This window comes from Phocoena sinus, chromosome 20 (assembly GCF_008692025.1).
Source record: "Phocoena sinus isolate mPhoSin1 chromosome 20, mPhoSin1.pri, whole genome shotgun sequence".
Taxonomy (NCBI): Eukaryota; Metazoa; Chordata; class Mammalia; order Artiodactyla; family Phocoenidae; genus Phocoena; species Phocoena sinus.
Genome location: NC_045782.1, coordinates 17,211,602 through 17,236,077, shown reverse-complemented (window position 1 = coordinate 17,236,077; position 24,476 = coordinate 17,211,602). Strand labels below are relative to the sequence as shown.

The 24,476-nt window shown below is 53.0% G+C and overlaps 1 protein-coding gene across 7 annotated transcripts in view; it reads right to left on the bottom strand.

Moving 5' to 3' along the window:
- RAB11FIP4 (RAB11 family interacting protein 4) overlaps window positions 1–24,476 on the bottom strand; it is a 114,458-nt gene that overhangs the window by 20,416 nt on the left and 69,566 nt on the right. The window contains exon 1 of one of the 7 annotated variants that reach the window (XM_032617337.1): window positions 17,800–18,058. The exons of the other annotated variants lie outside the window; for them this stretch is intronic. Coding sequence (XP_032473228.1) covers window positions 17,800–17,829 — 30 coding nt within the window. The 5' untranslated portion in view covers window positions 17,830–18,058. Of the gene's footprint in view, window positions 1–17,799; window positions 18,059–24,476 lie in introns of those variants that run through there. 7 annotated transcript variants of the gene reach the window in all.

Here is a 24,476-nt window from a genome sequence, read left to right as displayed (position 1 = left end):
GCTAGAGCAGAATCCCCTCTAGTTAAGCTCCCTCCCAGGGGTGGGGCACCCAGAGCAGCTTTCAGGCTGTCTCCTCCCAGCCAGGGGCTCCAGGATCCACCTCCTGAACCCTCACTTCAGGGAGGGCACCACCGGCAGCTGAAGACTACCCTTGACTGGGTTCCCACCCAGGAGTGGATCTCAGTGTAGACGCCCTAGCAGCTACACTACTTTCATCATAAAGTAGACCCGCAGACCCCAGGAGGGGGACAATGGTGACAACAGGAGTTCCTCAGGAGCTTACTATTAGCCTCAAGTGGGAAACACTAAGAGGGTTTGATTCTCCCATCACCCCCTGGAGGGAGGTACTAAACCAGCCCGTTTTGCAGATGGGGAGACTGAGGCACTTGGGCAGACTTGGTTCAGTCCAGGATCTGGCCTCCACCAGCTGTGGAACCTCAAGCTGGTAATGAACGGAAGAGAAAGTCACGCTCATGTGTCTCAAGAACCCCCATTCACATACAGCCAATGTGGTCAGATGAGTCAGTCAGCTGTTGACCACCACCAACCACGGAAGGGGTGTGGAAGGGGTGTGGAAGCCTGCACTGCCTTTTTTCAGTGTTTTAACTGCAACTCCTCAACCGTCTCTCTGCCTGATCTCCACACCCTCCCCGCAGCACACACGCTGCTGCTAAGGTAGTGCTCCAGGAGTGCAAGGGAAAGGAGGGCATGACGTAGCTTTTTCTACAGAAAAACTGTAGAAATGAGGGATGCTGGATTGGCCTCCTGGCAGCCAAACTAAGGCCAGAGGTGGGCAAATCCCCTGCGGGGCAGCAGAACAGAGGGGCTGGAAGTCTTAAGGGTTGGGGCGAGATTCTGAGGCACATCCTGGCAGCGACCACCCAGGCACTGGCCAGGGGTCTTTTGTCCGGTTGACCTGAATGTCCAGTCTGCCCTAAAGGCTGTGGGGTCTCGCTGAACTGGCACCAGAGCTGGAGACCACTCCGTGCCCATTCAGACCTTCTAACCAGCTCCCCGGGGTCCAAGTTCACCCACCACCCTTCGGATCAGGACGAGCTTCCGATGAGCCTGGTGACAATGAGAGGAGGGCTGCCCGAGCTCGCTGCCGGAGTGCCATGTTCACTGAGAATGAATCAGCTGGAGTTTTGGCTCTGTGTGTTCAAGGAGGGACAATCTGGGGGCATAAGTGGCACTCGAGTCCCAGGGGTGTGGGAAGGGCCAACAAGATCTGCTTTCCAAGCCCATTAGGCAACGGGTCAGACCCTGGACCCCCCTGGAAATGCCACTCACACCAGGGCCATAGCCCCACCCAGGAGACACTCTGAGCCCTCTGCCCCCACTTCTGTTCCAATAACATATTTGAGCACGTCAAAAGGTATCAGTTAAAAAATAAAAATGTGTTGCTAAAAATCTCATGGAGAAGAAAACGGAAGAGGAGAATACTTAAGTCATCCAAAAGGATTCAGGAAAAGGGAGGAAAAGAGAATCAAAGATCAGATTGGAACAAACAAAAAGACACATAATAAAGAGCTCAACCATATCAGTAATTCATTAAATGAAAATTGAATAAACCATCCTATTAAAAGAGAAATATTGTCAGACTTGATTAAAAAAACTACACGCTGGGCTTCCCTGGTGGTGCAGTGGTTGAGAGTCCGCCTGCCGATGCAGGGGACACGGGTTCGTGCTCCGGTCCGGGAAGATCCCACATGCTCTGGAGCGGCTGGGCCCGTAAGCCATGGCCGCTGAGCCTGCGCGTCCGGAGCCTGTGCTCCGCAACGGGAGAGGCCACCACAGTGAGAGGCCCGCGTACCGCAAAAAACCAGAAAAACAAAAACTACATGTCATTTACAAGAGACACAATTTAAGCATAAGGACACATGTAGGTGGGAAATGAAAAAAGATACACCACACAAACACCAACTAAAAGTTGGAGGGGCTATATTAATATCAGACAAGAGATAGAGAGACATTAAAAAAATGATAAAAATCAATTTAACAAGATGTAACACTAAGCATTTATGCATCTAATAACATGGTTTCAAAATATACAGAGCAAAACTTAACTCATCTCTCTCAGTAAACGATAAAGCACACAAACAAGATAATGAGAAGGGAGACAGAAGATGTGAACACAAGCTTGACAGGACACAAATATAACATTACACCCAACAGCTGTAGAATAAAACCATTAGATCAAAGGTTGATGAGCATTTGGATACTTGCACAATACCAAAGAATCACCCTACAGATGACTGCAACCCCCTGACCCTACCCCCAGTACCACTACCATGGAATAAACAGGCTACTGTCATTTTAATGCAGTGATCAAACCTGGCACCGCTAATTAGGACCAATCACACACTGGCCTCCTGATGTGTTCCATTACGAAGGACACAGCATCACCTATCATAGAGTCTTTACAAAACATTTAATTCTAATCAAGCCTTAAAACCTAACCTCTACTAAATGGGAAAGCAGGGGACAGAGGAACAAGTTACACATCACCACGGGGAAACAATCGGACAGAAAGAATGTGGCACCTTCTAAGACAACCGGCCTGGTCTTTTCCAAAACAGAAAGTCATAAAGAAGAGGGAGGGTCCCTGACTTCAGACTATACTAAAAGCTACAGTAGTCAAGACAGTATGGTACTGGCACAAAAACAGAACTATAGATCAATGGAACAGGATAGAAAGCCCAGAGACAAACCCATGTACATATGGTCACCTTATCTTTGATAAAGGAGGCAAGAATATACAGTGGAGAAAAGACAGCCTCTTCAATAAGTGGTGCTGGGAAAACTGGACAGCTACATGTAAAAGTATGAAATTAGAACACTCCCTAACACCATACACAAAAATAAACTCAAAATGGATTAAAGACCTAAATGTAAGGCCAGGCACTATCAACCTCTTGGAGAAAAACATAGGCAGAACACTCCATGACATAAATCACAGCAAGATCCTTTTTGACCCAGCTCCTAGAGAAATGGAAATAAAAACAAGAATAAACAAATGGGACCTAATGAGACTTAAAAGCTTTTGCACAGCAAAGGAGACCACAAACAAGATGAAAAGACAACCCTCAGAATGGGAGAAAATATTTGCAAATGAAGCAACTGACAAAGGATTAATCTCCAAAATTTACAAGCAGCTCATGCAGCTCAATATCAAAAGAACAAACAACCCAATCCGAAAATGGGCAGAAGACCTAAATAGACATTTCTCCAAAGAAGATACACAGATTGCCAACAAACACATGGAAGAATGTTCAACATCATTAACCATTAGAGAAATGCAAAACAAAACTACAATGAGATATCATCTCACACCGGTCAGAATGGCCATCATCAAAAAATCTAGAAACAGTAAATGCTGGAGAGGGTGTGGAGGAAAGGGAACCCTCTTGCACTGTTGGTGGGAACGTAAATTGATACAGCCACTATGGAGAACAGTATGGAGGTTCCTTAAAAAACTAAAAATAGAACTACCATACGACTCAGCAATCCCACTACTGGGCATATACCCTGAGAAAGCCATAATTCAAAAGGAGTCATGTACCACAATGTTCATTGCAGCTCTATTTACAATAGCCAGGACATGGAAGCAACCTAAGTGTCCATCGACAGATGAATGGATAAAGCTGTGGCACATGTATACAATGGAATATTACTCAGCCATAAAAGGAAACAAAACTGAGTTATTTGTAGTGAGGTGGATGGACCTAGAGTCTGTCGTAAAGAGTGAAGTAAGTCAGAAAGAGAAAAACAAATACCGTATGCTAACACATGTATATGGAATCCAAAAAAAAAAAACGTCATGAAGAACCTAGGGGCAAGACAGGAATAAAGACACAGACCTACTAGAGAACGGACTTGAGGATATGGGGACGGGGAAGGGTAAGCTAGGTCAAAGTGAGAGAGTGGCATGGACATATATATACACTACCAAACGTAAAACAGATAGTTAGTGGGAAGCAGCCGCATAGCACAGGGAGATCAGCTCGGTGGTTTGTGACCACCTAGAGGGGTGGGATAGGGAGGGTGGGAGACGCAAGAGATATGGGGACATATGTATATGTATAACTGATTCACTTTGTTATAAAGCAGAAACTAACACACCATTGTAAAGCAATTATACTCCAATAAATATGTTTAAAAAAAAAAAGAAAAGGGAGGGGGATTCTTCTAGACGAGTGGTTCTCAAACTTTAGAGTCATTTGGAGAGCGTGGTGGGTTGTTAAAACTCAGATTGAATCAGTTTCTGATTTAGTAGGTTTGGGGTGATGTCTGAAAATGTGCATTTCAATAGGTTGAAATAGGTTTTTTTTTTTTTTTTTAAGTGCATTTCGAACAAGTTGTTAGGTTATGCTGATGCTACTGGTCCCAGGGCCACACTGGGAGAACTGCTCTTTTCAATTACCCAAGAGATATAAAAACCGAATGTTATCTTTGATTAGATCCTGGTTCAAAGCAAGCAAGCACGCAAGCAAGCAAACCACCACCTAGCTGTAAAAGATCTTTTGGGGACAAGTAGGGAAACTGGAATATGGAGTAGATACTGGGTGATATTAGGGAATGATGCTCGAGTTTGCTAGGTGTGTTAACCGTATCTAGTTATGAAGGAGAAATGCCCTTAGTTTTAATAACATCTTGCTGAATTTTATATTTCAAATGGCTCAGAAAACAATCTCCCACACAGACATAAAGCAAATATGGTAGCAGCACCGGGGAGCACCCGGGCGTGAGAATCCGTAACGGTGCAGTCTTCCTCCATGACCAGCTCCCTGATGGTCTGTCCTGGCTGCAGGGGCTGATCTGGACTCCCCGTGAAACACTGTGGGGTTCCCTTGTGTGGTGATGGAGGCACAGCTATTGCAGGGGCTGTATGGTGGGCTCTGGAGCCACGAGGGCTGGGGAGCAGGTGCTGTGAGCCACTGCAGGGCACTGCTTACGGCAAAACCTATGGGAGTCATGCAGGGTGGTGGCCGAGAATGGCGGCCAATCCCACCCGCAGTGGCCTCCCATAATCAGTTCTTACAGGTCTCATTTTTTTCAACACGTCAGAAGTAAACCTTACATACATACTGTGTGAAAGACAGTTGCCCCAAACTTGCTGAACTGGTTAAGGAAAAGTGTAAAATCTCTCATAAACTTAGCTCCATTTAAAAGGAATATGGGGGACATCCCTGGTGGTCCAGTGGTTAAGACTCCGCGCTTCCACTGGCGGGGGGGCGGGGGGGGGGGGGAGGGCGGTGCGGGTTCGATCCCTAGTCAGGGAACTAGGATCCTGAATGCTGTGTGGCGCAGCCAAATTAATTAATCAATTAATAAAATAAAATAAATAAAATGCATGAAGGATCTGAATAGACTTTTTAAAAGTTTTTAAAAATAAAAGAACTATGAAAAGGGGCAGCCACCCTTTAAAAATGCTAACCTAGGGCTTCCCTGGTGGCGCAGCGGTTGAGAGTCCGCCTGCCGATGCCGGGGACACAGGTTCGTGCCCCGGTCCGGGAAGATCCCACATGCCGTGGAGCGGCTGGGCCCGTGAGCCACGGCCGCTGAGCCTGTGCGTCCAGAGCCTGTGCTCCGCAGCGGGAGAGGCCACAGCAGTGAGAGGCCCGTGTACCACAAAAAAATAAAATATAATAAAAAATGCTATCCTAAAGGTAGAGTCAGCGGAAAGAGGGAGCTCAGAGGACCAGCACAACATCCTTGGGTAAAACCAGCGCTTGAGGATGAGAGCTGAAGGGTGAGCAGCCTAGGCTACAAATGACTAGATCAAGAGGCAGGGGCGGCTCAAGCTGTAAGAATGTGAAGGGCCCCTCATCAGTGGCGGGCCTTTGCCTGAAGGCAGAGCTACCTCCCCTCCTCTTGGGCTCTCCCTGGGTGCCAGGCTCCGCTCCCCTCCCCCTCCCCCTCCCCCCTCGGGGGATGATTCCGGAGAACCTTTCTGTTATGGGCAGAATTGTGTCCCCCTCGCCCCCCAACCAGCAGTCTCTTAGAATGTAACTGTGTTTGGAGACAGGGTCTTCAAAGAGGTAATTAAATTAAAATGAGGTTATAAGGGTGGCCCTAATCCAGTGTGACCAGCGTCCTTATTGGGAAATTACGACGTGGACAGACACAGGCACGCACACACGACCAGGGAGTACTGTTAGGGTAGCCCTAGCAAACTAATACTCTTTCCTCCTTCTCTAGGAAGGCTGTGTGGAGACCCCTCAGCTAGGTCTGTGTTTTCCACCCACCTTCCCACCCGGATAATAAGAGCAAATTCCTTCAAGGTCAATTCAATTCAACCTCCATAGAGAACTAACTATTGAATCTCCAGAATCTTGTCAAGAAACTTGGGATGTTTTTTTTTTGGTCAAAGGAATTGTTGGCTTCCCTTCCATGATCATTTTGAGATATCGCTGCTTCTAAAGAGACTGTATCTTGCTGACACTGAAGCCTGGTGGATCTATGATTTTCAGGACAATGTTTCATAGGCACTTTATACACGGATCTAAGTAAATTATTTCCATTTCTTGTGTTCTCTCAAGAGCATAGGTATTATAGTTTCGTTGCAGAGATGCGTGTGTGTAGTTCAATCACGGGCACTTAAAATTGCAAAGCCAATTCTTGTTTGCCCAGAGCTGTACACGGTGTAGTTACAGTACAAATATAAAAGTTATTTTGCCTAAATAGTGGCTGGTTGACGAGAGATCAGCAGTTAGCCCCGGAACCGCAGAGCCTCTAACCCTGGGCCAGGCCACCTCTGTGGCCAGCAGTGCCTAGTAATTGAGCAAGATATTACCAGTTTCTCCATGCCAGGCAGTATTTCTGGCTACTTGAAATCTAGGGCAGACTTCTTCCCTCTGTTGTGGTCAATTTAGGAAGGAGGGCGATCTACCACTCCCGGGACACGTGGGCACCCTCCTCGGCTGTGATGCCAGCCTCCCCCTGACACTGCCAGAACCAGAGTCCCCTCCCCCGCCCCAAGGCTGGCTGTCTAGGGTCAGTGATGGTGACCAAGAGGCCAGGTAGATACTGCAGCTGAATTTGGCTAAGTGACCCACCTCCAAGGAAAACCCACGGGGGAGGTGGCCCCAGGGTCCACTTTTGCTCCCACGGGCATCAAGCCCTTGATGGGGTCTAACCGTCCCAACGAAGCCCAGGGTCCCAGATCTGAGTGCCCTGGTGAATCTACCCCCGAACACAAAGGATTCCAACAGGCCAGCTAGTCTCCCCCACTGCCCCTGAAGTAGAGCCAAAGGTCTTGATTTTCAAAAGAGAACATGGACTTTGGAGGCAAACTGTTGGGGATTATGAAAACAAAACTTAAACTGCTTCCACATCTGGAAACCAAACCCAGCAGCCAGCCCCAAGAATTCCAGGCATGTCAGCCCGGAGAGGCTGCAGGTCAAGGGAGGTGTTTCCTGTTGGCCGAGTACCCCCCATCCACCTCCCCGAATCCACACGCAAGATCTGTCTGCAAGAGGCCAGGTGGAGCCACACCTGAGAGGAAGCCAGGAAAGGAAGGTAACACACGGGAGCGCTGACCACGCGGCCAGCGTCTGCTCCGTGCTTCACTGGGGAGGGTCTCGTTTTCCTCCCCTAAAAATCCTGCAAGTTAAGTACTGTCTCCTCCCTACAGATGAGGACCCTGTGTCCAGAGAATTTAATCCACTCTGCCCTGAAGTGATGCTGTCTGTGATTTTTCTGTCCACGCCCATTTGTCATCACACAGAAAGGTGTAGCCATGGGAACCTGAATCAGGAACCTTAACTTCCATTGCCCCCTCTAAATTCTCAAAAAAAGATTCCCCGAGTACCCTCTGGGAAGCCCCAGTTCCCACCAGCCATCATATCTACGGCTCTTCCTGAGGAAACCACGGGCCAGGTGGAGAGCAACTCAAACGTCAAAAGCGAATCCACAGGCCGCACATTGAAAGGGGGGCCCATCAAGGGCTCTCCTGGCTCTCTGAACAGGCAACTATTTGGGGCTACAAATTATAGCTTTGAAAGATGTGGCCGTCTGAAGTGAGGGCTTAATTACTCACACAGCCAAGAGTCTGTGGGGCTTGTCTTGGGGGCTCCCTGTGTTACCATCCTGATAAGAGGAGTTTAAAGTGAAGGCTGGGGAAGGGATATCAGGGGCCAGTCCTCCGCCCCCGAGAGCCCAACAGGTGGGCCCAGCCGCACTCCTTCAGCAGGGCACCCTCAAACGATGTGATATAACTTCCTAGGGGGCACACCTGGGCCGAGCTGACAGTCCAGAGCTAGGCTGGGTGCCCACCCCAGCCCCCCTCTGCCACAGGAAGCCTCGGGCCTTGAAAGGCCAAGCAGGTGCCAGGGTTTACCCACAGGGGACGGCCAAGGCTCCTTCTAACCCGTCCTCCTGGAGTGGACAGGGTGGGATCAGGCAGGCCAATGACACGGCAGCGACTCTCCTCCTCCACACCCCACAGAGCCCCCCTGCCAGGCTCTCTGCTTTTATAACCTTCCGGCACCTTCCATCAGCCCAGAGTCCCCGGCAGTGCTCCCGGCAGGCTCAGTCGAGGTGTCCCTTTTTGTCCTGCAGCCTTTGCCAGGTCCAGCTATCCAAGCTGCCGGTTCCAGGGATGCAGCCCTGCACTGGGGCCACCAGCGCACAGCTGGCCAGGGCTCAGGTCCCTTCCCAGGTGCCCCCCGCAGTGGGGACGGGGAGAGCACTAGGTCCCGCCAGCAGCCATAGCTTGGGGCTCAGAGGCGGGAGGCCCCCAGGGAGTCCTAGAGTACTGTAGTCCCTCAAGACCCCCTCAAAGAGCCTGTGGGCTCCCCACTGGCCATGGAACCAGGTCCTGACTCTGCAGGCAGCATACACAGGCCCCGCGGCAGTCTCGGCCTCAGGACACGACCCCAAGCTCCTGTCCAGCTTCACCCCCCAGCCCCCAAGCCCTGGCACGTGATATCCCTTATGCGTGAAACACAATTCCTCCCTGGGTCACACATGCCTGTCCCTAAACAAGCCTCAGTTAGAAAGTCACTGTATCTGGGAGGCCAACGCCCTCCATCCACCCTCCACCTATGCCCCTCACCCCCAGGCCCAGAACTGAGCTTCTAGAGCCCTCCAGCCATCTCTGGGCACCCTCCCTCCGGTGAGCCCTGTCTCTGCCTGTGACTCTCCCTGGGGCGCCGGGTAAGGAGGCACACGCCAGGCTGGGTCCTCATCCTCACCTCCCCCGCCCCTCATGTACCATTTTAAGGAGAGAAGGGGGAAGCTTTTCCATCCCAGCCTTGGCACAGCTAACCCACTGGCTCCCCCTGTCCCCAGCCAGGAGCTGTGTGGTAGCCTTGCCTCCTGGGGGTCCCACAGGGGCCACTGCACCAGGTATTATAGGCTCTTAGAAGGAAGGTTCTGCCCCACCTGCAGCTCTGTTTCTCTTAGGGCTGGTTTAATTCATTACACCCCTTGGTACACCCAAAGGACAGAGGTCCACCTTTATGCCAGAGACCCAATACCACCTCATCAAAGGGGGGCTGCGAGGGCTTCCCTGGTGGCTCAGTGGTTAAGAATCCGCCTGCCAATGCAGGGGACACAGGTTCGAGCCCTGATCCGGGAAGATCCCACATGCCGTGGAGCAACTAAGCCCGTGCGCCACAACTACTGAGCCTGCGCTCTAGAGCCCACGAGCCACAACTACTGAGCCCGCGTGCTGCAACTACTGAAGCCTGCGCGCCTAGAGCCCGTGCTCCGCAACAAGAGAAGCCACCGCAATGAGAAGCCCACACACCAGAACACAGAGCAACCCCTGCTCAACACAACTAGAGAAAGCCCACATGCAGCAACGAAGCCCCAACGGAGCCAAAAGTAAATAAATAAATTAAATACATGTATTAAAAAAAAAAATTGGGCTGCCAACCCGACACTATACACAAAACTAAAGAAGTAGGGCTACTGGCTTTCATCAGCATCTTGAGAGGCAGAGAGGAGACCTCTGACAAAAATAAGCTTTAAGATCACTGCCCACTCTGAAGGGTCTCCCTCCAGCCACCATCTCTCACTGAGCCTTCAGCCTGCGGCTCCCCCAGCCCTGCTCCTCCCTTAGGGAGCAGCCCCCCTTGTCAATCTCACCCCCCACAGGTGCCAAGGCACTGACTGCTCACCCCATTCGCTCCCCCTGCAGCCCAGTCAGGCCACCCACCACATCCCGCTTATACAGGCAGGTCCCCATGCCTTCACCCGTGCTATTCCCTGCCCTGAACTCCTCCATCTGTCTCAGGGCATTTGCTTGGAGCGACACTGTCAGCTGGCACTCCCTGAGCCCTTGGCACCCAGCTAAAGAAACACAGGGTGGTCTTAAACATTTGAGGAAGACCAGGAAAGAATGCATCTATTAGGCACCTAGCATGTGCTGGGTGTTTCTGTGCGTCAAGCCATCGTGCAGATGCGAAAACTGGGGCTCAGAGAGGTGAACCAATTTGAAAAGGTCACAGAGCTCGCTGGACTAGGGTTTGAACAAGGTCTGATTTCAATACAGCAAGGAAGGTGCAGGAATGCTGAACACACTTGGAGATGGCAGGGTCCAACACTCAGCATTGGAGCAGCCTCTCAGGCTGAGCCCTGCAGGCCACGGGCACAGGAATTAGCTGGGCTGGTGGCACCAGAACTTGGACTTGAGCTGAAGGTTGCAGGGACCACAGCACACTAGACCACTGACTACTGTCAGCTGAGGCTCCTGGGGCTTGTGCCACCCTGGCCACAGGGCATAGCCCCCTCCCCTCTCCCACCACAGGGAGCTTCAAAGAGGCTACATGTGGGAAGATTTTACAGAAAGGGAGAGGAGAGAGATTTGAAAGACAATTGCTAAAGGGAAACATGTGAAAATGAAAACTCAGACAAAGTGAGAGGAGGAGGGAAGGAAGGAAAAGATGATGTTTAAGGCTTGTCAACTGAGTCAGGAAGCCAAGATATGAAGGCCAGTTTCCCTCTGCTACCTTGGGAAGGCCAAGGACCCACTCCCTGCCTTCATTTTCCCTTTCAACCCAGGTGGAAGGGAGCAGTATGACCTCAGACAGTACCCAGCAAGAGAGAAACAGGGAAAGGTGCCTCGCACACAATCCTGATGACTGTGGAGCCATGACCCGCATCTGGTAGAGGAACAACCCAAGGCTCAGAGAGGTTGCTCTACTTTCCCAAGGTGACACAGCTTCTGAGCTGTAAAGCTGGAAACTGAGCCCAGGTGTCTGCCCAGTATCCAAGCTCATTCCCTTGAACCACATCAGAGTGTTGCTTTATAAATCCTCCCACCACTACAAGGTGGCTCTACTTCCTTCCTCAAAGAAACTGGGCAAATTACGTAAATTCTCTAGTGGTTACCTAGTTTCTGTGTTTCATCAAGTCCAAGATGTCTTTGATTTTAAGATGCACTGTTATTTCGAGTGTACCAAGAAACGGCGCTGTCAATTAAATTATAACATACCAGCAGATGTATGACACATAGCAATCTAAGATGTTAAAATGTGAGGAAAAAGTTATGTCTTAGAATCTATAAAATACAGTGTGACTATTGGTGGGGAACGGGGATTCAGTCAGTTCCTTCGACTGTGTGTGCGCGTGCGTACACCGAAGGGTAATGACAACCCCGTGCACGCACGTCCGCGCACGCGCGCGCACACACACACCTGCTGCTGTGGGCTCCTTCTTTGCTAATAACTCTTGCAGATAATCACACAACAATGTGCTGGCCAGACCTGCCTTGTCAACAAGAACCCTCATTTCACCAGGAGGCCATCAATTCAAGGTTACTCAACACTGTCAGCCAGAGGCTGTCCTCACCACCACCCACCTGACCAGTCAGCCCGGCCAGCCTCGCCTCAGTGGAGCTGCAGACCTCTGAGCAGCCAAGCGAGACAGACAGGCAGGTCTGCTCCTTGGAAAACTACCAAGGGCAGTCACTCGACATGGCCGGGTGGCTGCAGAGCCCACACCTTTCTACATGGCCCCTCTCCAGATCTCCTGGGGCCTGCAGCCAGCCAGACCCACAGTGCTTCAATAAGGCAGGGACTGTGTTGGCAGTGGTAGACGGGCAGCCCTGCTCCAAGCTGGCTTTTCCAGCTGAGCACAGGTGGACAGAGAGGCAGGTCCCGGCTGGAGGCGAAGGGCAGTGGGCAGAGGTGCGGACCCACTCTCCTGGGTAGAGGGGCCACGGCCGGCAGAGCAGGCGGCCTCTGGGAGGAAGGACCCGGCACAGTTCCACACCAAGCCCCGGGGAGACGGCCGTCACCTGGGAACGTGCTTTGCATCTCATTCACAGACTGCCTCTCGGGCAGGCGCCAGTCACTTCACCCAGCCGCAGAGTCTGCATCTGCAAAGGCCAAGTTGGTTTCTTTAAAAGCACAGAAGCTGAGGAAGTGGAATCTTGCTCCTCCCGTCCTCGGGTAGCCGAGTTTTTCCCCTGCCACCTTCCCGTTTGGGGGCTGACATCTTCCCTGCGAGAACTTCTGTTAGGAGCTAAGGTCATCAGTCACAAGAATCAAACCAGCAGAAGCCTGAAGGAACTAAAAATAACAGCTCGCTTGTAAGCCAAGCATTGTCTTAAGTGCTTTTCATACCTTTACGTGTTTGATCCACGTAACAACCTGATGAGAGAGGTAAGGGCATGATCCTCTTTTCACAGACAAGGAAACAGAGGCAGAGAGAGGTTAAATGACTTGCCTAAGATTCCACACACAGCAACTGGCAGAACCAGGACCTGAACCCAGACAGCCCGACTCCGGAGCCCAGGCTCTCAGGGACCACACTATCCTGCTTCTAGCTACCTAACCGTCCACCAGGCCCCAGCCAAGCAAGTGTCAGAACCCGCTCCGGGTATTCTAGGTCACAGCAGCTCATTATACCTGCATCATCACCCTGTGAGGTGGATACTATTATCACTCTCATTCTGGGAGTGGGGAAACTGAGGCTCAGGAAGGCGAGGTAGCTTGCCCAAAGTCCCACAGCTAGCAAGCGGCAGGGCCAGGACTTAGACCCAGGTGCTTCCTGGCTCTGACACTTTTTTTCTATTTTAAGAAAACAGGCATTGGGTTACCGAGCACGAGATGAAGGCACCTGTGTTTTTTTTTTTTTTTTCTTTTTGCGGTACGCAGGCCCCTCACTGTTGTGGCCTCTCCCGTTGCGGAGCACAGGCTCCGGACGCACAGGCTCAGCGGCCATGGCTCACGGGCCCAGCCACTCCACGGCATGTGGGATCTTCCCAGTCCGGGGCACGAACCCGTGTCCCCTGCATTGGCAGGCGGACTCTCAACCACTGCGTCACGAGGGAAGCCCAGCACCTGTGTTTTGAGGCAGGTGTTTCTCCCAGGAAAACCGGTGTGCAGGAAGGAGAAACTTGCTCCTGTGTCTCTCCTATCCTAACAGGGAGACTGAAGTCTGGTACTGAGAGCAGAGCCCTCTCAGCTCTCTTACCCCGGGTCCACTGCAAACAGCACTGGCCACGTGACACACGTGAGACCCCTTTTTATGGTAATTAGGCCTGCAGAGCGCAGGAGGGTCGGGGTGACAAAAGATGACTCAAGAGCGAGAGGGTTCCCACCCACTCTCCCACACTCCAGCTCTGCTCAGGCCTTCCTCTTCTGGATCCCTTACAAGAGAAAAGCGCCCACGAGCAGAGCCTCAGATATTAATAATAACTGCTACGGAGCTTTGCTTTCGTTTGAGTCGTGTTTACATTGCTGGGAAAGAACCCACTAGTCTGGGAAGATGAAGCAGGTTGAATCAATGAAAACAATGCCCAAGAGTCGGGCAACTTCCCCTTTCCTGAAGGAAGTCAAGAAGCGGGGGTAGAAAAGTCGGTATTACTTGTACGGCCTGCCAGACGAAGCCGGGCTGAGGTCACCCGGAGCCCCCGGCTCTGGACCACCGAGCTACCTCCTCAGACCTCCACGTGCCCCTCGGAGGAGGCACTGATTTCTGGATGCCTATTTTCTCCTTCCACTACACACACACACACACACACACACACACACACACACACGCTTGGGGCCCCCAGCTATACAGAGATCAGGTGCATCAGCACCTCGGCTGGGCTCCTAAGGAGACCGGGGCACAGAATTGAGCTGCCACCTGGCCATGAGTAGAGGGAGTAAAGAGGGAGCCCAAGAAGGAGACGAGGAAGCAGAGCCCTGGGAGTGGCTGGCCAGAGCGCGGACCAGTGGGGGCTGCCTGCTACCTCGTGAGTCTTGAGCGCTGCACCTGCTGCACCCCCATAGCACTGGCCCGTGGGGACGGGGACAGCCCCGACCGTGATCTGCCTGCTTAGACAGCTGTACGGACAGCACCCCGGTGGTTTTGGCTCGTATCAACAGTCTGGCAAGGACGGTTTCCATATCCACTCAGACAGGCTCATCTGACCCGACCCGCGCTAAGGGCAGGAAGTCCATGCAGCAATGGCCACATGCAGGCACCTCTCCCCAAGGAACACCTTCGGGCCCAAACCCCTCAACAGCAAGGGTCTAAAGAGGACAGAGCACTGAAATGCATTCTGTGCCCGGGAATTTCTAATCTCAGCCTTGCTACCGTTCTCCTCCTGGGATTCCGGCTGTTGCCTAGCAGCATCAGGCGCCCCCTGGCCTCTCTGTCCCGTCCCCTGGCTCACTCTCCAATCACAGCAGCCTCCCTGCAGGTCTGTGGATGCACCTCGCCGGCCGCGGTCCCACCTCAGGGCCTTTGCGGTTGCTGCTTCCCCTGCCTGGGCCTCTTTGGTCAGAGGCCACCTTTTCAGCGAGGACTGCCCTGCCAACTCCGTTTAAAACCACAACATCTCGCCCAGCGCTCCCCAGGACCCCGCGTTCTCTCCTGCCGCCTCTCATGCTGCAGGTTTTACCTGCTTGCCTGCCCTGTGCTACCATGCGAGCTCCGTGAAGGCAGACATTGCTGCCGGTTGGGTTCACGGCTGTGTCTCCAGTGCCCGGCACAGAATCCAACACGAATTAGACGCTCAAATACTGCTGAATGAATTGCCTGTACTGGGCAATGTGCCTGGTGGGGGCTGGGTGAACAGACATGGGGAAGGATCTGTGCCCTGGAAGCCACCTGATGGAGGGGACTGTGTACCACAGCCAGGAGACACGTTCACACAACGTCCAGAAGGATGCCAGGTGGATGTGCCCAGTCCACACGCCTGTCCCATGCCCGGCTGGCCGTGGGCACATTATCCAGCTGCAGGACTGGGCAGTAGGAAGACCCGAGCAGTCCTCCTCATTCGAGGGGCCAACGACTTGATGCCATCAACGCTCAGGTGTTGAGTCAAGACACAGAGGACCCCAGCCCAACCCCAGGGATCCTGCACGCCCAGCAAGACCAGGGCACTGTGCCCACTGCCAACACCGGACAGCAGGCAGATCAGACAGATGCTTCCTCTTCCAAAGGCAATAAGCCTTGCGCCGGGGGACAGGGACAGGGCACAGGGCCAGAGGGTGGGCTCCATCTGCCCAGGCTGTCCCTCCCCCGCCTAAGGTCCTGAGTCCCTGAGGTGCCTGCTTCCAGGACTTGCTCACCTGCTATTTATTGGGAGCCTCCCCCCTGCGCCTCCTCCCTATCCACACCTAAAATATGAGAAGTGAAGTGAAACTGTGAAGCCCCTTAGAGCAGAATCAGCTGTGAAAACATCCCTTGGCGTAACAGGCCACCTCAGAGGAGAGAACGCAGCCCTAGGAAAGGAAGTTTCCAGCCACTCTGATGTGGGGTGGGGAGGGTGCTGGAAGGTGAGAGCCGTGAAGGCCCCCGTAAGCAGCTGAAGAGACAGCCCTGGGTGTGAGGGTAGCTGGACCCACCAGGAGGGGAGGGGGCTAGGAGAGGCCATGAAGGGGCCAGTGTGCTTTGGGGAGGGTCCAAATGCTCTGAAGAGAGGCCAGCAGGGAAGGAGAGTGGGGGCCAGGAGAACACCCACCAGCAAGCTCTCAAGCTGCAGCCCAGTGCCTCCCCAGTGCAGGCTGCTCCGGGCACCCTAATTTCTCCTCCTTCCTGCCCTTGCTAGACTGAAAGTCCTTTCTGTGCACAGGCTCCGGATAGTCTCTCTTACTGGTCTTCCTTGGGGCAAAGGTCTCGCCTCCTGCCTGCTCACCTGGCCTGCTTAGTCCGGTCCCTCCCCTGAGCACTGTCTTATCTCCAGCCCGCCTTAGTCATCCACCCCACCCCTCCAGCAAAGCCGGAGTCACCAAATTACAAAACTGTTCCCCAGCAAGCATGTGCCCAAGCAACTGCCTGCTACTCAAGAATCCCACAGGGGGACACTCACGCCTAGTCATGGGGACCTCAGAGACAGCCCAGATCAACTTTGCCTGAGGGCTGGGGAGACAGTGTTGGGCAGGGAGCGATTAGACCCAGTTTATCAGTCTCCCACCAGCCTTCAAACACCTTGAGGGGAGGGAAGTATCTGCATGTCATAGCCCTTGGGCACGTAATCAGCATTTCACGAACGCCAGGCCAGCAGGGTAAGGTTTGGGCCAGTCTATCTGAGTAAGCTGGTGCCAGGTGGGTGGCAAGACCCCAGTCAATGGCAGTGACTCAAGGACTCCACAAAGGCTGGGTTACACAGTTACAGGGAGGGAGGGAGGGAGAGAGAGAGACAGAGAACTCTACTGCAGAGGTCTGAGACACACACAGCTGGTACCCTCACCCCGCCCCCTGGCAATCACTGTAACCACACTGCACCAGGGAAAGGACCTGGGGGTGCCCCTTCCCAGGAGCCCCTGCGATTAGCACCCGCCTCCAGGCAGGGAAGCCAGAGGTTTGGTGGATCCACAGAAATCAGACCAGAGGGCTCCCACCTAAGTCCTATAGGCTGAGTGCAGGAACTCGGCCCCCTTACACTCCTTTGAGGAGGCGGCCTATCCATCAGTCAAGGAACACTGGCATGTCCCTCGGGGCTGAAAGATGTGTCACCTCCAGCCATCTGTGGGAGAGCAGGGCTAGCAAGAAGGGGAAATGTGGAAAGACGAACACTGGATGAGAAGAAATAAAGTCTGGGGCTGGGGAGGGTTCCTGCAGCACACACACTGTTCTCCAGAGGCTGTTCCCCCAAGACCTCAGAGACGCTTGTCGCCCGCAGAGAAGCGGCTGTGACAACAGCAACTACTACCGGGGCGGACTTGCCGGCTCTTGCGGCCCAGAGAGCTACGAGCTGGGAACCCGCGCGCACCTCCGGCCTCCGCAGCCTCTCGGCTGGGAAGGAGCAGGGCCCTGTGCCCAAACCCCGAACTAGGCTGGTCCTCCCTCTTGCCTGGCAGGGACCCTCGGAAACGAGGGAAGCCCGGGAACGGTGCTGCCTCCAAAAGCTACGGGAAATCTTCGGCCGTGCAGAGCCCGCTTCGGGACTCGGCGGGACCAAGGGAAGGGAGCTGGGGCAACACTGGTCCCGGAGGGTTAGGCACGCTGGGAGCCGAGGTGGGACGCGAGGACGCGGGATGTCCCAAGGGAGGCGTCCGGGCAAACGAGCCTCTTTCCCGGCCAACTGGGTCCCCCTAAAAACACTTTCTGAAACGGCGCCGAGGAGAGAATTGACCTCGTCTCCCCGCGCCCCAGGGCTAGTGCTGCCCAACCTCGCACCTGGGCGCCGGCAGAGGGTCGGAGGGGGAGGCGGGGGGGCGACTTCCCCGCTGTGGCCCAGCAAGCCGGGGGCAGGTAACCCAACCTCCCCGGCCAGGGCCGACAGGGCGGACCCTGCCGGGGCGGGCGAAGTTCCGAGCTCCGGCAACTTCCCCGGTGGCGGGGCCACGGGCCGAGCCAGGTGCGTGTCGCCGGAGCCCCGCGATCCCGAGCCTCCCGGCCGCCGCTTACCTGGCCCCCGGGGACCGGCGGGGTGCGCATCCCCAGTCCGGCCGCGGGTCGGTGTGCTGCCGAAGGGCGAGAAGTGGGCGGGCGCGGGTCGGCGGGGCCGACGGGGATGCGGCCGGCCGAGCGGAGGGCGCAGAAACAGTCCGGTTCGAGCCGCGGCTGCTTGCCGGGTTCGGCACCAGTTGAAGGCGCCGGCCCCGCCCCCACCCGCGCCCGTTGCCGGGAGACCCGCGTGGGCCGAAGGGCTCTTTGTATCAAAGCTGCCGTGACATCACAAGGCGCCCGGGCTCAGGGTTCGAAGGGGCGGGGCCTCGCGCTGGGGGCGGGGCTAGAGGAGGAGGAAGCGCGGCCAGGGAATCCGAGCCGCGGGGGGCGGGGCCCAGGTAACCCCGCCCCCTAAGGTAGGGGCAGGTGGCTGGGGCGGCGCCGACCATTGGCCGCGTGGCCGCGGGGCGGGCCCAGGCCACTGCACCCCTCACCGGGCCCCAGGGGGCGCCTACGGAGGTGGAGCTCGCCAGGGTCCCTGTCGAGCCCGCGCAGCAAGGTTACTGCCGCAGGGATTTGGGCGGCCGGGACCTTGGGATTACGGGAGACGAAGTTTGTAAATTCGAGCGCCTCTCGGGCGGGCGCTGTGGCCGCCGCTGCCCGTTCCAGGCTACTCTCAGTTTGCTGTCCCCGCTTCCTGGTTCACATCTGCGGACGCGAACGAAGACCTGCCAACAGCCCGCCACCACCAGCAGCCTGAGTCTGGTGACTCCTAAATTGATTCTCATCCTGAATCCCACCCACAACTTTCCCAATCTTTTCGTGTAAAGTCAAAACTGTCTTTATAACCAGTAGGGGAATACAAAGAACCAAGCGGCAACAAGAACTAAAAAACAAAAGAAGGAACGGACTCCTTCTGTTGGATCCTAGTAAATATAATTTAAGTCCAAAATGTGCCCCCTCATAACTCTTCATTATGCTCCGGATTAAAAGAAGGAAAACTGTAAACCAGCAAATTTTGCAAGTGTGGTTTCCCTTTGACTTGACGTTGTATTGTGTAACTGGGGGAGGACGGAGCGGATTTATCTTCCTAATTGTCTGGTTCAGGCTCGTATGAAGCCACCTTTGCTGTCCTTGAGTCCCCACTGACCAACAAGGTGGCATTTTGGTATGGGCAGGGCCCTTTCGTACAACACCAATTCTCACACACACACACACACACACACACACACACACACAGCTTTTCAGCCCCCTTGTCTCTGGCTCTCTGCTCTCAACTTCCTTCTCCCCAGTATCTCCCTTGCAAATAAATTCCCAGCTACCTTTCTGTTTACCAGGGCCTGTCTCTGAGGCAAAGCATCCCACTGGGGTTCCCAGACCTGCTGGGGACTCTCCAAAAAGGACAGTATTAGTCAGAGGGGGGCCTCCTGGCAAGGGCTACATGTTGCGGGGGAGGCTGGGGTAGTGTGGGTGAGGTGGAAACTCCATCACAGCTGGCCCTCTCCTCCCTGCTTATGCCCTGCAGTTCAGAGATCTATGTGCGCAGGCCACAGGCTGTTGTTTCTCACCCTAGTTTGTGTCCACCCCCACAGTCCCTAAACACCCAGGAGCGCTGTGGCGTACCAGAAAGAGCACTGGCTTTGGAATCGGACAGACCTGGGTTTGAATCCTATTTGCCAGCTGTCAGTCTTAGGACAAGTCATATAACGTCTCAGACTCAGTGTCTTCATCTGTAAAATGGGAACGGCACAGTCTACCTCATGGGTTGTTTTGCACCCTGGCCCAGTGGGTACACTTGATCTTAGGCATTCATCAAAGGTGTGGTGTGTGAATGAGCCCATGCACCCTGGGCCTGCTCTTTCTGCCTTCCCAGCTCCAACCTAAGGCCTTAGCTCAGCTGCCTTAGGTGAGGTTTTAGGGTGGGGCTGAATTCAGGGTTTCTATCTCGGCTTCCCCTTTACCCTTCCGCATCTCATGTTGCCCCTAAGCAGTGTGGGGCTCCAGAAAGCAGGTCACGCGACAGGGTCACGCAGAACCGGGGAAGAGAAGCAGAAACCTAAGGTGATCATTGGCTTTCTCCCAGAGAAGGTCAGTGGAGAGTCAGACCTGGCTTCCCTACCCCCACCAGGGGGGAGCATGATGGACACGGTCCAGAGCTCCATGGATGGGGGCTGCTAGTGGTCCCCCTTTATTTTTCCCCAAACTGGGGGGGTGGGGGTGGGGAGCATCTCTAGGTATTTGTCCTGAAAAGTAGCATGACAGAGAGGAGTGTCACAAGACATTAGTATCGGACACACTGAGTTGAAGCCTGCCAGTTCTACAATTTGCCATGGGGAAGTCATGTAATGTTTCAGAGCCTCAGTTTTCCAACTTTATAAAATGGAAACAAGACCTTTCCTCTTCCAGTTGTGAGGTGTAAATGGAATGATAAAAAAAGTGCCTAGGGGACTTCCCTGGCGGTCCAGTGGTTAAGACTCCGCGCTGCCAATGTAGCAGGCATGGGTTTGATCCCTGGTCAGGGAACTAAGATCCATATGCCGCACAGCCAAAAACAAAACAAAAAACAAAACAAAAACAAAAGTAGCTATTATAATGCCTCCTGAGCTGCAAGCACTCAATAAATACCAGCTGCTAGTTACTCCCCGTGGCATGAATGAGCCCCAGTCTGACCCAGTGATTAGGTGCAAGAGCTCTGGAGCCAGAACTGAGGGTCATTTCTTGGCTTTACCACATTGTAGCTGGATGACTCCAGACAGGTTTAATTCCCAGTGTCTCAGTTTCCTCATCTGTAACTGGGAGATAATAGTGATACATACTTTAGGATTGGTGTGAAGATGAAGATAATCAGGACCCATAAAATACTTAGAACAGGGCCTGGCTCATAGCAGGTGCTCAATATACAGTAGCCATTATCAATTACCATATGGCAAGAAGCTGGTGAGGAACTAGGCGGAGGATTAGAACCTCAGGAGGTTTAGAATTCTCAGGAGAACTGAGGCCACTGACTTTCTGGAGAGGCCCTGTCATCTTCCATAGTATTCAGGGAAGCAGTGATAGTTTTGGGGCGGGCGGGAGGGGGTGTGGGGAACTACTGTTTCTGAAATGGAATGTGGGAACTAAGGGCTCCAGCCCAGACTAGGGCACATGGAGGACTCAGTGTCATCTGATCAAGAGGGGCCTGAGACACAGTTATTAAGCAGTATAGTTCTGTCTCTGAGACAGCCCCACCTACGAGGCTGGGACAAGGAGGGTCCTGAGTTAGCTACTCTGGTCCCTTAGCATGGCTGTGTTTTAGGTGTCATAGACTCTAACCATGTTAAGCTAGGAAGACTCTCTGGGTAAGTATCAAAAGTACTTGTCCCCCATGCTATGAATGGTAAGACAGTGGCTCGGAGAAGGCTGGGAATTTGTCCAAAGCCACACAGTGAGATACCAGATAAGCAGGGACTGAAACTCAGTCTCCTGACTGCCAGTGCCGGACCCTCTCCTTCCTACTGATGGGGTCAGACAGGCTGGGGGTGGGGAGTGGCAGGGAGGTTACTCCCTCACAGTGCTTGCCTGGTGCTGTGAGTCTCCTAAGGGGTCTGACTTGTCTTATCAAGAGAAAGAACAATCTCATTAAAATCAGAAACCCGGGACTTCCCTGGTGGTCCAGTGGGTAGGACTGCGCTCTCCCAATGCAGGGGGCCTGGGTTCGATCCCTGGTCGGGGAACTAGATCCCGCATGCCGCAACTAAGACCTGGCACAGCCAAAATAAAGGAATATTTTTAAAATAAATAAAGGCTTTTTAAAAAAAAAATCAGAAACCCTCTCCCAGGGAATGTATCCAAGAGTAATTTTTAGACTGCAAGTCCCTCTGATTAATTCTTTTTATGTCAGGAAACTGATTCTGCCATTGTTGATACAAGAATACTCCCATGACGCTGAATGCCAAAGCCAGAGAAAAGCCAACAGAACGCTGACAAGCAGGAGTTAACGATCCTCCAGAAACTTCCGGGGGCGGAAAACACATGGTCATCTGGGTGATCCAGGTGAGGGAAGAGATTAGTAAATTCTCTCTGTACCCCGGCTATCTACCTATGTCTACTTTCCTTCTGCTGTCACCACGCAGGAGTTAGCTCAGCATCAGAGGGTGTAAAGAGGCAACGTTTTGTACGTGTTTGGGGCCATATGGAAGGCCAGGCTAAGCATAAAGGGCGTCACTGTAACAGGAAAGAGCTCTCTGAGCATTACCCAGTGTTGACATTAGCCAAACAACGACTCCCAGTCGTTCCCAATCTGCCGCTTGCAACAAACAGAGCCCTTCCACTCCAGCAGGGGCCTGTCCAGGGGGTCTGCACTGTGCAGGGAAGAGAAGGCATCTGGGACCATCCCTTCCTCTGGAAAGCTGCGGTTTGGACAGCACATTACTTCCCATCCTACAGCTACACGCTCTCCCCGGAGCAGATATTGGACCAGGCGTGAGCCCCAGAAACATGAGCCCCCTTCCACTGGCAAACACCTCGGGGTTGGTGGCTGTCCTTTGGCCAGGATGCCTTCAGCAGTCTGCCCTGGGGGCTGGGGTCCTGCGTGATGTCTGGCTGGACATGGAGCAGACGGGGCAGGACCAGGTCTTACTGACTCTAGAACTGGGTTGAGTGTTCAGAAAGGCTGAGCTCTATTTTTGTCAACCTGTGCAGACGTAAACAATGGGTTTTCTTACTCACACAAACCCAATAAGAGGGGAAAATGGTGAGAGAACCTCGTTTCCTCTGACTCATCCAATCATCTAAGAGGAGATGGTGGCAGGTGAGGAGGAAATGGAACAAGGTCTTCTTTGACTTGCATCGGGAGAGGACAAGGAGGGAAAACTTCCCTTTCCTGTACTCTCGGTAACATCAGGTGACTGCAGACCCTTGAGAGCATACACAAGTCCCCTCTGTTTCAAATGCCTCCCCCCACCCTCCCTACCACCTCCCAGACATGGCAGCCCACATCGCTGATTTTAGGAGTAAACAGTAAAGCCACAGTTCCAAAACTGCACTGCATACTAGCCTCACTTGGGGAGCGTAAAAAAGTCAATGCCCAGGTCACACCAAGAGCAAATGAATCCAAGTGGCTGTGGTGGAAGCCAGGCGTTAGCCGTTTTTGTTTTTGTTGTTGTTTTTTTGGCCGTGCCACGTGGCATGTGGGATCTTGGTTCCCCGACCAGGGATCGAATGTGCACCCCCTGCAGTGGAAGCGTGGAGTCTTAACCACTGGACCGCCAGGGAAGTTCCCCCCCACCCCACCCCCCCAGCCCCCCACCCGCCACCAGCCGTTTTTAAAGATCCCCAGGTGACCGCAATGCAGCAAAGTTTGGGAACAATTGAATACTTTGCCAAAGGCTTGCTGACTACATCAGGAGTTGGAGCGATCGCAGGGCAAGGCGTCGTTCATTCATCCATTCATTCCGTCATTCATTCACACATATTTAATCACGATCTTCTACGGGTCAGACCCTGTTCCAGCTGGAGATATAGCTGTAATCAATAGTCTCAGTTCTTGTGGCCCTTGCTTTCTAGTGGGGGAAGTCAGACAATGAACAAATAAATGAATGGACGATGTCCATGACATGTGCTATGAAGGAAACCGAAGCAGGACAGAAAGACTTTGGGGGCAGGGGATTATGTTCACCCTGGATTTAGGCACCAATTTTTGCTTTGGAAAGAGCAGCTGAGCCCCTGCCTGCTGTCCTGGACTTTACCCTGCTGTCTGGCTAAAACAGCTTTCCCTTGACAATCAGTCCTCAAGGTCCTGCCTTCCACCCCTCACAGGGCACCCTGCTTACCTCTTTCCCTTAAGCTATTTCTTTAGGTGGAGCCTGGCATCCTCGGCGCACAATGGTCTCCACTCCTTCTCCCCCTTTGTCAGCAGTAATATCAGACACAGGGCCTGTGCGAGGCCAGTGATCCACCAAGGATCATTTATGTGCAACCCACAGATGGATTTTAGGCTTATGAATTGAGTTAGAGGTCGTGTGGAACCCCAAACTCAGAGTCCGAGGACCTGGATTTGACACTTGGCTTTGCCACTTATAGGCAAAGGGCAAGTCACTTTAGCTCACCAAGCCTCACTTTCCTCTTCAGTCAAATGGAGAGAGTACAACTTTGTAAGGCTGGGCTGTGCATTAAAAGAATGTCAAAAACTTTTGGAAAGTGTTTTGCAAATAAGGGAACTCTTTAGAAATTAATATCATCTAGGCCGATATAGACATGAAATCACAGCACATTCAAGCTGGAAGGGATCCCATTTTACAAATGGAAAACTGACGCCTGGAGAGAAGAAATGACTTACAGTCACAAAGCTTACTAATGGCAGAAGGGTCCACACTGACCCCAGAAAGGGGTGGTGGTTGAGAGTAGACTGGGGATGCTGTTTGAGAATCAAACATTTTGCCTCCTCTGTCCATTAGGCAAACTCCTATTCATCCTTCAAAACCCCACTCAGGTGTGAACTGCCATGTGAAGTCTTCCCCTCTCCTTCATTGAGAGTAAATGACTCCTTGGCTTCATGAGCTCCATGCCTCAAACATAAATTATGCTGCTGTGAGGAACACAATGTATTGTCGGGATTGGCCTCCTGTCAGGTTCCCTACTGTACTGTACGCAATTCCATATATACAATGGACTATTACTCAGCCATAAAAAGGAACAAAGTTGGGTCGTTTGTAGAG